This window comes from Hippocampus zosterae, chromosome 4, assembly GCF_025434085.1.
Source record: "Hippocampus zosterae strain Florida chromosome 4, ASM2543408v3, whole genome shotgun sequence".
Classification (NCBI taxonomy): Eukaryota; Metazoa; Chordata; class Actinopteri; order Syngnathiformes; family Syngnathidae; genus Hippocampus; species Hippocampus zosterae.
In genome coordinates, this window is record NC_067454.1 from 28,185,168 (window position 1) to 28,201,838 (window position 16,671).

Sequence of the window (16,671 nt, forward strand, 5' to 3'; positions counted from 1 at the left end):
ATGAATGAATAAAACGTGCAGTTGAGACAGTGGCAGATTGTGATTAAAAAAAACAAGAGCAAGTACAAATAACAAACCATTTGAAATATTCTTTTAATGTAAAACAAATGCTAGGGCATATTTCTTCTTGCAACAAAGGTTTTATGTTCTACACAGCAAACACAATTCTAAGAATTGAAAATATATTTTGCTAGTAATGAAGATGGTGGTTTTGAAGTTGTTCAGTGTGAGTTTTCCTTTCCACTGTACAGCAGAGATTCCGAACCAGTGTGCCGGGGGGGCACATTGACAGTGTGTTGTGAGAGCTCTAATGGTGCGCTGCGAGAAATTATCAAATTTCACTTAATTGGTGAAAATTGTATTTAATAATAAATGTACCGGTATCTTTGTTCCTCTATCTATGCCAGAAACGTATAGTGACAGAAAGGACTACGAAATGATCTTCTATTAGATGGCAAAATGTATGAAACTGGCATGTATCCTCTTTTTGTTACAACTTTGTTTGGTGATGTTCTGTGCGATTTTTTAAAATTACCGGTAAAATATGTGCCTGGCCTCAAAAAAAGTTGAAAATCACTGCTGTATAGGATGGACAAAAGGGAACTTTATCCAGTTAGTCTTCAGTTTTTATCAAATTACTCTCAAATAAATTCAATATGTATACACAATTGTTTCCATTTGCAGCTATTTAACATATTCATTCACACTACAGTACTTTATTGTTTTGTCACTGACACACAGATGCAGATATTGCACAGATTTTACATGTGGAACTGCATGTCTAACATAAATTCACTGAGTAGGTCATGCAGTATTTATAAACAATCAACAAGGAACAAGGTTAAAAAAAATTAGACAACTAAGAAAAAGCAGTTATCGTATTTTCTGCACTTTAACGGTGCACCCAAAAGCATTCCAATTTCCCAAAAGCCCTGAAGCCCTGAACTCCAATGTGCCTTATAAATGGTGTCACCATCTCTTTATATTCCCCATTGAGTTGTTTCCCTGTTCGTATTCCTATGCCATCTTGTGGTCATTATTAGCAAGTAAAAGGGTTCTGCCCGACACTAATTCAATGTGCATTCACTAGCACACACTCAAACAGAAAACGACTTTGTGAGCTCTGTGCAGCCATTATATATTATATTTTAGCCCCTTGTGGATGTGAGCCCACAAGGTCTTTTTGTTGAATCAGTTGTCTTCCTAACTTTTGTCTTTCATTGATTGTTTTGTAATGCCATTTGCATTGCCCTTTCATAATTTTGCTGCTGTAAATTGGGAATTTCTCCATTGTGAGACAAATAAAGGTTTTCTTATCTTATGTTTCATGGCCGTGTTTGTGTCCACTTCTCGTGGCTTTGTTACAGCGGCAGCAGTTGTGAAGGCTCTGTATAAATAAAGGTGTATTGTATTGTATTCCCTATAGTGTAGCTCTATTTAGTGGATGCATAGCACAACAGCGGCCACTATTGTAGCTTCCATTCTATGCCCCTCATCATCCAATGAGCCTTATAGTGCAGAAAATACGGTACTCTCCTACTGAGTGACCTTTTTTTTAACACACAGCCTTGTGTAAACAAAATGAAGGAAAATGTCTGATTTCTAGTCAGTCCATATTTGTAATGAAGTCAACCCATTTTGGTGTGAAATGAATTATTTGATGTAGACCAAACTTAGATCATTCTGACAAAATACACGCATACAACAACTTCATAGGGTCGTATCATCTCAGGCAGACAGTTACTTACAGTCAAGGCGTGATATCAGAACTCAGAAAGCATAACAAATGACCGTCGTCGTGTGAAAAACACAAGTGTCCATTTTTGTCATTTAGAAAAAAAATCTTAACGAAAATGAGATGACCAAATCGCAGACATACCCCATTTACGTTAAAATTTTAAAAAATGGACAATCTTGTATTTCACAGGACAGCAATGGAATGGTAGTTTAAAAAAGAGCTATGGTGAAGATTACAACATGTTATATATACATGCTTAATTATCTATGTTCTTCAGGATTTGTGACTCTATGCAGTTATGATTCAATAAGTACATCTCATGGATATACTTGCTTGCTTTCACCACAGAGTCCTAACAGAAAAAAAGACATTTTGATTGGCAATCTAACAGAGGCTTTACTCTCTACATCGGAAACAAGATGACCAAGGTAACACACAAGATAAATCAAACAGCTTCAATTCTGACTGTTGAAGGCTATCAAAATAGCCTTTTTTCAAAACAGAAACACATGCCCATGTCGTGTGTGTGTGTGTGTGTATTTTTTTTTTTCATGGCATTTACATCTGTACATGTAAAAACAACTCGGCATCTTTTGTTGAAGCCATGCACTTTTCAAGTGAGCAAAAGTATTGGAACACGTGACTGACAGGTCAGGGGTTGCCTTTTAGATTGATGGGTTAAACATCAGATGGTGCCTGTTTCTTGCTTTGGGTTGCCCCTGTAAAAACTGCACTTGATGTGAAGCTAGCATGAAGCCCAAAAGAGTTTTGAAGCTGAGAGAAGAGGGAAAAATCAAACGGAGCTATCGCACAAACATTCATTGTGTAAATCCTTGAACTTTACATACAACTTGAAAGGACGAAATAATAAATGTCATTGGGTAAATAAAAACATTGCAATAATGGCAATTGAAACAACAAACAAACTAAAAAATACACGCTGTTCCTGAGCATTTTGGGCAGTGTGGTGCCCGTCCGTGCAAGGATGGAACTCACAAATCACAGACTGGGAAGAATTTGTGCCTTTTGAGTAGTGTTATCTTACCTTTGTGCGTGTGTTTCCACAGTGTTTGTGTGTGAATATTTGTGATTTGAAGAAAATTCACTTCATCAGTCGATTGTAATTTCCATTCTTTGCAAAATATGTGGCGAGGAGCTCTCCGTTGCGTCAATAAAGCCTTTAACTGATTCGTCAACGCATTTAAGCGCCTTGAAAGTTTCATATTTGGTGGCTAACTACCGGTACATTTCTAAGTCTAAAAAGTCATTCGACATTGGTGGGAAAAACACAGTGGATTTGATATTAGTGTTGTAGCATTGCAGTCCCTCCAGAAATCATACCCCCGCCACTACAAAGCCCCCCCAACAACAAACGCCAGCACACAGCCTTCCTTCCCTAGGCCCCCAACCCCTATCAGGTCAGGGTATGGTTTCCAGCCCGCAAAGGGTATGGATTTGTATAATCTGAACCGTGGCAGAGTAAAGGTTGAGGACCACTGAGTTACACCACCAAATATCAGTTACTTTAATAATGTCTGTTCCATTTTACTTTTGCTCACTTGAAAAGCGGGTGGCTTCAAGCAAAATTTGCCCTGTTCTGAGTTGTCGGACACACATCGAGTTGGAAATAGCATGAAATAAAAGTGGGATTTTGAATTTGGGTCTCAAAATATCCACCATTCTGACTACGACACAGTATAATCTCTGCAATTGACTGGAAAACCTTCAAGGGGGTAACCCGCCTTGCATGTCAATTGCAATAGCTTCCAGCTCACCTGCCACGCTAACGATGATGAGAGAGAGAGAAAATGGATGGAAAGTCAAACAGATTTGACAGCCTTGGTCAGGTTGCCGTAGAACTCTGTCATGCTGGAGGGGAAAAAGGAGTCAACCACTGAGCGAGGCAGTAAGCCGCCAAGGTCAGTCTGGAAGAAAGTGAGGACCTGGGTTTTTTTGGGCTCTCTGCAAAGAGGAAAGATGATGTAATTGGTGCGATGTTGCACATCTATATATATATATTAAGGGTGTGGAAAATAATCGATATTAATCGATACATCGATGCGCACGTCCGCGATCCGAGTGCATCGGCTCATTCGCTGGGTACGACGCGATTGACGGGTGAAATCGCGATTCATCACGATGCATTGATGGGTATCGGTGAAATCGCGATTCATCACGATGCATTGATGGGTATCGGTAAAATCCGTTTCAATCGCCGTTTTATTCATGTTAAACGTCACATATGTGCCCTTTCCTAGGCGCAATGAATGCACCATCATTGCTTTGCGTTTTGTGTTGAATACGGACGGTAGCATGTTAAACGTCACATATCTGCCCTTTCCTAGGCGCAATGAATGCACCATCATTGCTTTGCGTTTTGTGTTGAATACGGACGGTAGCCGTGCGTCACATACAGTCCAGTACACAACGAGCGAAACATTATGGAAGTTAGCGCACGCTGCAGCAAGGAAACTACTATATTTATTGCAGCCGCAACATTCAAATCTTATGTTTGGAAATATTACGGCTTCGAAAAGAAAGACGGAAAGCTTGATAAAACCTCCGTAATTTGCAAGGAATGTCGCACTAAGAAGCCAAACAACGGCAGCACCACAAATATGCAGACCCACTTAAACCGATGGCACCAGATCACCGACAAGTTTCCCTCCTGCTTCCCCGCCCAGTTCCTCGTCGGACACCGGAGAAACTCTTGGTAAACCAGGTCAGGATCAGAAAAAAATTGCCTCTTATTTTGGGAGTCCCCTTGCAACTCACTGTGACCGCGCAATGGCTATAACTAAGGCCACTGCTTATTTCATATGCAAAGACCTCCAGCCTTAGCGTGGTGGACAACGAGGGTTTCAGACAGCTCGTGCACGTTTTGGAACCCAGATATAAAATACCAGACAGGTCTGTGTTCACTCACAAACATATTCCCGATGTGTACAACAAAGTGAGAAGTGAGATTACTGTGTCGCTGAACAGTGCGCAAAGAGTTGCACTTACAGTGGATGGGTGGACATCTTGCGCTAGAGATTCATATACATATATATATATATATATATATATATATATATATATATATATACATACATACATATACATATATATATATATATATTATATTTCATATAAGACACTCAGTGAGAATAGTCTGTTTGTGTTTACACTATAGCAACAGCTGTGAGTCTCAGGTGCCAAATTGTTTACATTTTCTTTGCACAAAACCCAATTGTGAAAGGGCTTAAATAAGTTGTTTTACAAGTTCTACTCTTTATAAGGAATAAAGTGGTATCCTTTTTGTAATACCATACTGAATTCCATCTTTTTAAAAGCTTTTTTTCTTTGCTCATTTGCATCATGTTTAATTGCACAATATCGCAACAAATTGCATTGTATCGGATCGCATTGATTTGAACTTAATGTGTATCGAATCCAATCGCATCGTGACGACGGTGAAACGTATCGCATCGTATCGCCAGAAAATTCCACGTATCGTTTAAGTATCGCATCGCTGGCAGTGGATCGTGATGTGTATCGAATCGTCCTCAGTGCTGAGATTCACATCCCTAATATATATATTGCGCGTCGTCCCGCACGCGGTCTGTCCTTCCGTCTGTCCCTTTTCAAAACGTACCTACTTCACCGCGCCGCTGCGCGCCGCCACTGCGGCGCTTAGGCAGTGGCTCACTACGATCGCGCGGGCATCTTAGCGAAAAAATTTTGTCTACCCACAAGCATTGCAATAAAATTGTTAGTTATTTAGTAGAGCTAAACATCTCTTTATTTTCGCGATAAGCAATGAAGATGAACAAAAAGTTGAACCAAGCAACAACACTTTTGTGGGCCAAAGGCCCACCTTACCAGCCTTCCGCAGGAACTAGCTGATGAGCCGCCCGGAGGGCGGCGAACCACCACCTTACCAGCCTTCCGCAGGAACTAGCTGATGAGCCGCCCAGAGGGCGGCGAACCAGCTAGTGTTTTTATATAGAGTCAGAAGATAGACAATTATCACCTACGTACGGACCGGCGCGTACTCAATGCACTTACGCTGATATCGGGACACAGATACAACCACACGGATAGTTGAGCCCTCTCACATAGCCAGACTGAATGGGGCAGCCTTGATGACTCACATTCGTGGCTGGTTGGAAAATCACAGAACACACCTTCAGAACTCGCATTTACAGTATGCTCTTTGACTTTTTTTCGCAGTTCACACATGATGAAATAAAGTGTTACTACGTGGGATCGGTGAGTACCGATGCAGGGTATCGATATCGGGCCGATACCGGCCTTATTGCAAGGTATTGGGTTCTCTTGAAGGAGATCCAAATACCAGCCACTGATACAAAAGACAAAAAAATTGGAGTCTTTCTTGCCAGTAGTTGGTGCTACACTACGGCCATTTGACACACCGCTGAATCATCATGTGAGGCAGTTAAGACACAAAGGTCTGTGTGCACAATAATGTATCATTGTGTTCTTTGAAATTGTGTGTCGTACATACCCATTTCCAATTACCGGTAAGTTGCAACGTTGTGTTCAACACAAATAAAAACTTGCAAATTGTGGTCACCCTAAGTTTAATTGAATATAAACAATGAAAGGACAATTAATATTGAAATTGATTAACTTTGTTATTTAAAGCAAATAATCATCAACTTGGAATTTTATGGCTGCAACACATTCCGAAAAACCTGGGACAAGATCATTTTTACCACTGTGTTACATTACCTTTTCTTTTCACAACATTCAATAGATGTTTGGAAACCGAGGACACCAATTGTCAAAGCTTTTTCGGTGGGAATATATTCCTATTCTCGCTTGATGTACAGCTTCAGCTGTGCAACAGTCCAGGGTCTCAGTTGTCATATTTTACACTTAGTAATACACCACACATTTTCCATAGGAGACAGGTCTGGACTACAGACCACAGAACACTTTTCCACTTTGCATCAGTCCATCTTAGATGAGCTTGTGCCCATAGAAGCCTTTGGCGTTTTTGAGTAGTATAGATAAATGGCTTTTGCTTTGCATCGAGAGCTTTAAGTTGCACTTACAGGTGTAACGTCAAACTGTATTTACTGACTATTGTTTCTGAAGTGTTCCTGAGCCCATGTGGTGATATTGTTTACATTTTTTTACATTTCAATGCCGTTTTTTTTTTGGATGCAGTGTTGCCTGAGGGATCAAAGGTCATGGGCATTTAGTTGAGTTCTCAATTTTGCCAGACACATGCAGTAATTTCTCCAGATTCTCTGAACCTTTTAATGGTACTATGGACCGTAGAAGATTAAATCCCCAAATTCCTTGCAATTGTACTTTGAGTAACAAGGTTTTTTTGGATGATTTCTTTACGCAGCTGTTCACAAAGAGGTGAACCTCACCCTATTTGGCTTGTGAATGTCTGAGCGATTCAGGAAAGCTCCTTTTATAACGAATCATGGCACCCAACCAACTGTGCCCAAGTTTGCCTGTTCAATTGTAGGAGGTTCCAAACAGGTGTTTGATAGTCACTCCTCAACTTTCTCTATTGCCACCTGCCCCAGCTTTTTGAAACATGTTGGAGCCACAAAATTCTTTGCTAAAATAAATAAATAAATAAATAATAAAGCGTAACAGTTTGAAATCTGAAGATCTCGTTTTTATTGAGTATCCAATTAAATGTAGGTTCAACATAATTTGCAAATCATTGAATTTTGTTTTGATGTACTGTAAGTTTTAACACAATGCCCCAATTTCTTTGTAATTGGATTTGCATAACCTGGGCTGGTTGATTGTCACTGAAGTCAAGAAAAAAAAAACATTCTTAGATTTGTTTCCTTTGAGCAAATAGCAGTTGAACAATGAGCTCCATCAGTCGAGCCCCTATTTCAATCTAAAAAGAATCTTTCAAATTACAAAATACATTAGGTGGAGGGGGGGGGGGCAGTTCTGCGAGGGAATCACATGTAATCACTACGCACCATTGGATGAAATTGTGCCATCTTCATACTGCCTGATTACAATAACATCGACAAAATCTCGAGGCGCTATGATACCCATAGCTGCTGAGGGCGTGACTGTTCTGCAGATAGAGATGTCCTGCAGAAGAGTTGGAGACAAGACAATTACTCAGAGAACTGTTTTAAACACTTATGTGTAAATTACGTCATGAATCATACGCATTTAGAAATGTACTGAAAAAGACAATAAAGGAAGCACAGTTAATCCACAAATCGTTTTTTATTCAACACAGAAGAATACTGGCCAAACCAAAGCAACACATATGAATATTGGATCACAACTGTGATTTAGGTACGAGGCCTAAAATTGTTAAATGACCTGACCCAAGATATTGTAAACAGTTTATAGCTTTTTAAAACCACCCATACAGTAAGTACAGTTGTAAAGAGGAAGCGGGTATAAAATACAAACCTCAGTGATTTGTTCCAAAACTTCAAACTTCTTCACGTTATTGTCCCACTTGACTCTGAGCCCTTTCGGGACAGGCTTCAGACACTCCCAAACCTTCTCCAGGCTGTCATTTATAACTCCATCCCCTTTATAGCTGCAGCGGAAGTCAAATCACAAAACGCAAATAAGGCCGGGAGACTGCTTCATATTGTAATCATTGTAGGAGCAACAAGAAGCAACATCACTAATCAAGAGGGAAGATATACTTGTACTATGCCATGTGAAAAGGTTACAAATAAGGTGTCCGTACCAAAACATTTATTTCTGAAAATGTGTCGGTAAGCAAGACGTTCTGCCTCTATCGATTCATGAAGCTGCAGTGGTACCTCAACTTACGAAATTAATTGGTTCTGGAAGAAATTTCTTAAGTAGGAAATGTTGTAAGGAGAGACGCGTTTTCCATGTAAATGCCCTCATTTGTTCCAAGCCCCAACCCCCCAAAATTCAGACATATTTGTTTTCTAACGCATAAACATTTCTAACGCATCAGAATATGTCACAAATACATGTTACAATTAGATTATTACACAATAAATGAGTGTTGTGCATAATTAAAAAAATAATAATAAAAATTTGCCATGTTCTCTTAAGTCCATGTTCTCTCTCAGAAGTGTTTTTTGCCTGGCATTTTTTCAAGAACTGATTCTGAGGACGTTTGCTTTTGTCGGCTTTTAACAATCCTTTGAAAATGTCCAAGGCAAATATCAGCATAGTGAGCAATCCCCGGACTGATGAACACTTTTTCTGGGTGATTTACGTAAAAATATCGCAACACCTCATGGCCCGAAGGGCGAATACAATACAATACAATACATGCTGATTTATATAGTGCGTTCACAACAGCGGCAGCTATAACAAAGCGCTTAACAAAACAGTTAACAAGTAAAATAATAAACACAACACATAACATAAAACACGGACAGTAGTGCAGTCCTAACCACTTTTCCGTCACACGCTTTGTTGTGGATCAGATGACGAGAATGCTGCATAGACATAGATCTATCTGTTGCTCTATCTATAGACACAACCGGTATCAGTCCCTCTTACCCAATGGGATGCCAGGTGATGCTCAATAGTAGCCAATGGCATAGCAGCTCTAAGTATGTTGCGTTCAGGAAGCTCTGAGCTACGTGTAGCAGGGCATGCTGTATTTTTACCTCTCGTGTCTTGAAATTTCTTTCATAACAAGTGCCACAATTTTCCTGTTGAGGTGTTTCGTAACTTGAAAAGTTCGTATAAAGAGACGTTCGTAAGTAAGTAGAAGTACCACTGTAGTTCATTCACCCGTTTGTTTGCAAGATTGTTGAATGTCATGGTCTACACGATTGGAGAATATGGCACGAAAACTCAAGTTAAAAAAAAAAACATACAAGGACACACAGTTCAAACACGGATTCAAATGAGCAATTGTATGTTGAAAATCAACTCTGAATGGTGAACAATGGCTGTCATTTGCAGATTAGGGTTGCGGTACTGTATTTTCCGAACTATAAATCGCAGATTTTTTTATAGTTTGGCCAAGGACGCAACTAATACTCTGGAGCAACCCATGTGTAAAGTTATTGAGACATTATTACTGTATATCATTTCCCATGTTATTTTCACATAAAGCGGGAAGAGGGTGATCCGGGTCCGTGTTGATAAATCGACGATGAGCCTGACGTAAGCAATGTAGAAGAGAAAGCGCCGCATCTTTTACCTCCGGAGTTGGCGGAGTTGTTTAAGTGACACGGAGGATGAAGATTTCTATAGATTTCGTGATTTGGAGTGACGCTGATGGTTTGGTAAACTTGTTAGCATGTTCTTTATGCTATAGTCATCTGAATAACTCTTAATATGTTACGTGAACATACCAGACACATTCTCATTTCATACCAGGCACATTCTCATTTCATTGTGTATGCATCATGTAACGTGAGTATATCGAATGCTTATTAGGCCTGTTCTGTTTTCAATTGCCTTCCAAGATGTCTGTTCTTGATGTTGGATTTTATCAAATCAATTTCCCCCAACAAATGTGATTTATACTTCAGTGTGACTTATACATGTTTTTTCTTCTTTATTATGCATTTTATGGCTGCTGCGATTTATAATTTGGAGCAATTTCTAATCCGGAAATTACAGTATGTATGAGGCATGATAGACACCAACAAATGCTAAGAATTCACCTTCGCAAAATACATAATGCCTTCAGTAGAATTGTCCATCGTTCAAATTCTGCCAACTCACACGCAAAAATACCCTCCAGAACTCATGCGTGGAACTAGCGTGATCACTCTCTTTTTTATAAACATGGATTACCAATAAAAAAGAATGCAGGTTTAATGAAACTGCCTTTTTGGCTTCTGCATATGCATCTGCAACAGCGCCGATTTTAAGCCCTGCTCATTTCTCACTCGTGTGCAATAATATAATGAGGTTGAGGTATCTCACACATTCCCTGGGAACTCGGAAGAAGGTCGCCATGACACAACCACGTCGTTCTACAAAAGACAAAAAAAAAAAGGTACAGTATTTAGTGTCATAGAAATACTGATGGCATTTGTAAATGTTGTTAACATCACCAGACAGTGATTTTGAAGTTGCATTTACACCATAGGTCCAAATGCCCAACTTAAAAACGTAATGCTGGTATTAGTATGTGATGGATGTATTTCATCAAGCTTGCAATGATAAGTTTATGTGATCCGTTTACAGCCGTTGCACTCCACACAAATACAACCCGAAAATCGAGAGGTACTGACTACTGGGCTTATATAATACATTTGTTAAATCCACAGTATCGCTTCTAAATGTGCAAGGAAGCACCTTTTCATCCCTCCCTGTACCACAAAGGTTAAAGAAAGGTGTTAGAAATGTTAAGAGTCGCTTAGGAGATCACTTTTCTTTTTCAGAGAGCTTGTGTCACATGCTCAAAAACGAACTAAGTGGACAAAGAGGAGTTCTGCAATCGATTGTTCATCAAGTACCCGGATGTTTGAACTGAATTTAGGCATTGAAAACTGGAACTTTTACTGATAAAACTGAATGTGAAAAGTCAAGCATACGGAATATGTGTATAATAGATTACATTTGTAAAACTGAACTTGAAAAATTATACAGAAGTAAATTTTCAGTGAGATTCCGTTTTTTTACAATAAAGATTCAATTCAATTTATGTAATTTTGATTCATTTTTATGATGCACTTATTCAAGTTTAGCAATTCAAATTCAAATATAAGTTACAGAGATTTTGTTTTGAGTGGAACATATTTCAGCGAATAAAAAAAACAGTCTGCTGCTAAATACAGTATGTTAATAGGTTTTTACAACTAACGGTAGTAGAACAACTAACTTATTCAACTGTTGAAATAGAAACAAACACAGCAGATTGGAAGAAATGTGCGTGAACACGGAATTCGGAAGAACACAGTCGACCAAATACTTGGGCAAAGAAAGAGACAACATGAGCGGAATAACTTTCACATTGTTTTACCTACGAACGGTTAAGGGGATTACAAAATCAAAAGCGCTGGAAAAAGACAAGGTAAAAAAAAATACTGCAAGAGTAAAAAAAAGCAGGGCTGCAGCTAGCAAATATTTTGGTATTCAAATATGAATGCTGAAAATTCAATTGAATAATCGTGTATTCAGATAAAATAAATGTAAATGTATTTTTTTGTTTGTTGAAAGAACAATATGAACGGCCAAATGGTTTTTCATTCCTAGATAATTTACATTTTATACTTAAATTTAAACTGCCATGAGCGGCCTGGTGATCCAGTGGTTAGCACGTCAACCTCACAGAGCAGAGGTGCATGGTCCGATTCCGGCTCCGGCCTCCCTGTGTGGAGTGTGTATGTTTCCCCCGTGCCTGCGTGGGTTTTGTCTGAGTACTGCGGTTTCCTCCCGCATTCCATAAACAACAGTCAAACTACCGGTAATTTTTGTCATGGAGCACATTGTAGTTATGGTTTCGCTTGGAGGGCCATTATTACAGTGAATTTTGTGAAGCCATATAAATGTCTAATCACCTCCACATTTTACATACACAGTGGACAAAAAAACGACGGATAACTAGTTTGGAAATCAGAAGTCAAGAATAATGGTGTGTTCAAATATTGTTATTATGAATTAAACATGACAATTTGAAATTTTGGTCCAGATTTTTGAAAGCATCATGGAAGTTGATATGCTTCATTTGCTTTCGCGGACCACATAAAATGATGTGGAGGGCCATATCTGGCCCCCGGGCTGTGACTTTGACACCACAAGTCTTTTGAATTGAACAAAGTTAAGATAAGAGTATGATTATGATTAGAAAACACAAGGTTAATGGACTGACATTGCCCCGACGCACACAGCTGGAATCGGGAGCCATTAGAACCCAAACACGCCAGCCGGACTACACAAAAACTATTCAGGGGTTGCCTACTATATTCACTAAGGGTGTGGAAAATAATCGATATTAATCGATACATCGATGCGCACGTGCGCGATCCGAGTGCATCGGCTCATTCACTGGGTACGACGCGATTGACGGGTGAAATCACGATTCATCACGATGCATTGATGGGTATCGGTAAAATCCGATTTAAGCGCAGTTTTATTCATGTTAAACGTCACATATCTGCCCTTTCCTAGGCGCAATGAATGCACCATCATTGCTTTGCGTTTTGTGTTGAATACGGACGGTAGCCGTGCGTCACATACAGTCCAGTACACAACTAGCGAAACATTATGGAAGTTAGCGCACGCAGCAGCAAGGAAACTACTATATTTAATGCAGCCGCAACATTCAAATCTTATGTTTGGAAACACTACGGCTTCGAAAAGAAAGACGGAAAGCTTGATAAAACCTCCGTAATTTGCAAGGAATGTCGCACTAAGAAGCCATACAACGGCAGCACCACAAATATGCAGACCCACTTAAACCGATGGCACCAGATCACCGACAAGTTTCCCTCCCGCTTCCCCGCCCAGTTCCTGGTCGGACACCGGAGAAAATCTTGGTAAACCAGGTCAGGATCAGAAAAAAATTGCCTCTTATTTTGGGAGTGCCCTTGCAACTCACTGTGACCGCGCAATGGCTATAACTAAGGCCACTGCTTATTTCATATGCAAAGACCTCCAGCCTTAGCGTGGTGGACAACGAGGGTTTCAAGACAGCTCGTGCACGTTTTGGAACCCAGGTATAAAATACCAGACAGGTCTGTGTTCACTTACAAACATATTCCCGATGTGTACAACAAAGTGAGAAGTGAGATTACTGTGTCGCTGAACAGTGCGCAAAGAGTTGCACTTACAGTGGATGGGTGGACATCTTGCGCTAGAGATTCATATACATATATATATTATTATTATATTTCATATAAGACACTGAGTGAGAATAGTCTGTTTGTGTTTACACTATAACAACAGCTGTGAGTCTCAGGTGCCAAATTGTTTACATTTTCTTTGCACAAAACCCAATTGTGAAAGGGCTTAAATAAGTTGTTTTACAAGTTCTACTCTTTATAAGGAATAAAGTGGCATCCTTTTTGTAATACCATACTGAATTCCATCTTTTTAAAAGCTTTTTTTCTTTGCTTATTTGCATCATGTTTAATTGCACAATATCGCAACAAATTGCATTGTATCGTATCGGATCGCATTGATTTGAACTTAATGTGTATCGAATCGTATCGCATCGTGACGCCAGAAAATTCCATGTATCGTTTAAGTATCGCATCGCTGGCAGTGGATCGTGATGTGTATCGAATCGTCCTCAGTGCTGAGATTCACATCCCTAATATTCACGGTAAAATAACCGATTTACTACAGGTCCAAAATTCCTCACTCCGGTGATTGACCAGTCAGAGCCGTTCAGGGGAAGTTAACACGAAAAAGAGTTGAGAGACAAACATACCAGTCACAGCAAAATAACCATTGCCAAAGAAAAAAAAAACAAAAGTTTAAATGACGATTATGCTTTTGACAACACTTACACACTTGCACACCACATTTCTGTCCCCAAACCCGAACGAATGTATTATTCTGTCATGATACATTTTAGTTTGATTTCCTTATAACAAAATCAATTATCTTAACATTTGATCTAGTATCAAGGTAAATATCTTTCTTGGAAATTATCATTTTAGCAGTATGCACCTACCGATTTTTTGCAGACCTTCCAACCGGATTCATCCTTCCTGTAGCTCTGCAAACATTCAGCCACCAACTTCGCTTTATGTTCGTAATCCATAGTGGTTGGAATTTACTACCGATCGTATATCAAAAATATTTGAAGCAGTTGTCCTTATTCGATTGACCAGTTACCTTTTGTCACGAGCAACCTATGTTCTCTGGAAATAAAAACGAAAAGAAACAGTACATTTCGGCTTTTAGTTTACTCCAGTGAATAGGAGTGTAAACGTAAAATACGTTTAATAGGTCTACCAAATTCTGCTCAGGCAATGGCAATCAGTTTGGCCAGTCCCAAATTAGCGTTAGCAACTATGAATGAAAGGTGCCATGCATTATTGACTTAGCAGGAAATTCGTAAATGTGAGGAAGTGCGAAGTGAATGAAAAACATTGCAAGCCTAGCTGTCAGCTATCAACAAACCACAAAAATTAATATCCCCCAAAATAACGTTTAATCACGACTGTTCCGCGTAATACACTTGTTTAAAAAGAGGGAGGGGCGAGTCATCCGATATGTGGGAAATACTACTTCCGCTGAACATTTTTCAAAACAAATTCAGAAGGGAAACTATACAATACAATACAATGCATGCTGATTTATATAGCGCTTTGGAAATACTGTACAGCACAGTGATATCTCTATTTCAGAAAAAAATACGTCAATGTCAAAATATTGCCTCTTGTTTGGAAAAAAATCAAGACATGACAGGAAAAAATAAATTGTATCACAGTTCCGAGGTTCCTGAATGTAAAATACTTATAGTTGCTCTGCCATTGGCTACTACCGAGCATCATCCTGGCATCCTATTGGCTAAGAGGGATGTCTACCGGATGTTTCGACGAAAAAGGGCAAAAATTAAAACGCTGAGGATGCAGTTAAAAGTTAAATCACCATGATTTTTATTCGTTACACAGTAAAGAATACAAAAAAACGACCCACGGGCCAGAACTGGCTCGCAAGGAGGTTTGATCAGGCCGGCAGTTTAGTTTAAAAGTGAAAAAAATGCATAAAGGACAAAGATGAATATTTTTAATAAAATGCAATTAATAGATTATCCGCCAGGGGACGGACTGTTTTGATCAGAGGAGAAGACAACAGCACTGAGACAGACCCAACACAACAGACAGTATCAATGCACATTGCACATTTGTTGCTTGTTAAGATGTTGTTTCTACGCTAGTCTCTACCCTTCCCCGATACTTTTATTAGCCAAAATGTCATTTCCCAAACGGAGAAAAGGAGATACGGAGTGTAGAATTTCTAATGAAAAATGGACCATGTTCTATTTATTTATAGAAATGCATGGAAAACTTTGTGCTTGGTGTTTTACAACAAGTTTCAGTATTGAAGGAAAATAACATTCAACACAGGCGGCCCGGTAGTCCAGTGGTTAGCACGTCGGCTTCACAGTGCAGAGGTACCGGGTTCGATTCCAGCTCCGGCCTCCCTGTGTGGAGTTTGCATGTTCTCCCCGGGCCTGCGTGGGTTTTCTCCGGGTGCTCCGGTTTCCTCCCACATTCCAAAAACATGCGTGGCAGGCTGATTGAACACTCTACAATTGTCCCTAGGTGTGAGTGTGAGTGCGAATGGTTGTTCGTTTCTGTGTGCCCTGCGATTGGCTGGCAACCGATTCAGGGTGTCCCCCGCCTACTGCCCGAAGACAGCTGGGATAGGCTCCAGCATCCCCCGCGACCCTAGTGAGGAGCGGCTCGGAAGCTGAATGAATGAATGAATGAATGAATGAATGAATGAACATTCAACACTACTAGGAGACTCTTCACAGCGAAAAATATGACGCTTGCAAGGACAACTGAGAAGAGATAAGATCAACCAGTGGGTTAAATTGAAATGCAGATATATGAATGATAAAAGTACATTGAACATTTGTCAAAGGAAATCCAAGGTGTTTCATGAAATGTTTTGTCAAAGATATGTTCATGAAATGTCAACATTTTCTGAATGTTCTTGTGCTTCTTTACACCAAAACAAAGAAAAGGCATGATATTTTGGTTATTTATAGCAGAGTACGATATAGTTTTAATGGTCCGGCCCACTTGACATCTACCGAGGCTGTATGTGTCCCACAATGTGACACCACTGCTTGACTCTATTCATTGTTTTTTACATGATGCACAACTCTCATTTACTGTGCAATAATCTAATTGTAACATGTATTGTTACATGTTTTTATGCTTTAAAAAACTTTTTTTGTCAGAATTTCGGGGGGAAGGGAGGGAAGGGGGCTGGAACGGATTAGGTTATTTACATGGAAAACGCGTCTCGATTTACATTTTCAAGTTAAGGAATTT

General features: G+C 39.6%; 2 protein-coding genes across 2 annotated transcripts in view; both read right to left on the reverse strand.

Annotated features, from left to right (window-relative positions):
- mex3b (mex-3 RNA binding family member B) overlaps window positions 1-16,671 on the reverse strand; it is a 286,203-nt gene that overhangs the window by 148,713 nt on the left and 120,819 nt on the right. The window lies entirely within an intron of this gene.
- stard5 (StAR-related lipid transfer (START) domain containing 5) lies at window positions 1,403-14,881 on the reverse strand. Its single transcript, XM_052064038.1, has 6 exons — window positions 14,331-14,881; window positions 10,631-10,680; window positions 8,159-8,291; window positions 7,708-7,825; window positions 5,789-5,882; window positions 1,403-3,700 (listed from the first exon to the last, which is right to left on the reverse strand). Exons 1-6 carry the CDS (start codon window positions 14,418-14,420, stop codon window positions 3,559-3,561), a joined length of 627 nt encoding a protein of 208 aa, XP_051919998.1. The 5' UTR covers window positions 14,421-14,881; the 3' UTR covers window positions 1,403-3,558.

Coding starts and splice junctions, on each gene's coding strand:
- stard5 (XM_052064038.1), bottom strand. CDS start 14,420: ATGGATTACGAACATAAAGCGAAGTTGGTGGCTGAATGTTTGCAGAGC. Junction 10,681..14,330: donor GGAAGGTCTGCAAAAAATCG/GTAGGTGCATAC, acceptor TGTCTTTTGTAG/AACGACGTGGTTGTGTCATG. Junction 5,883..7,707: donor TGGCACAATTTCATCCAATG/GTGCGTAGTGAT, acceptor TTTTCCAACCAG/CCACGAATGTGAGTCATCAA.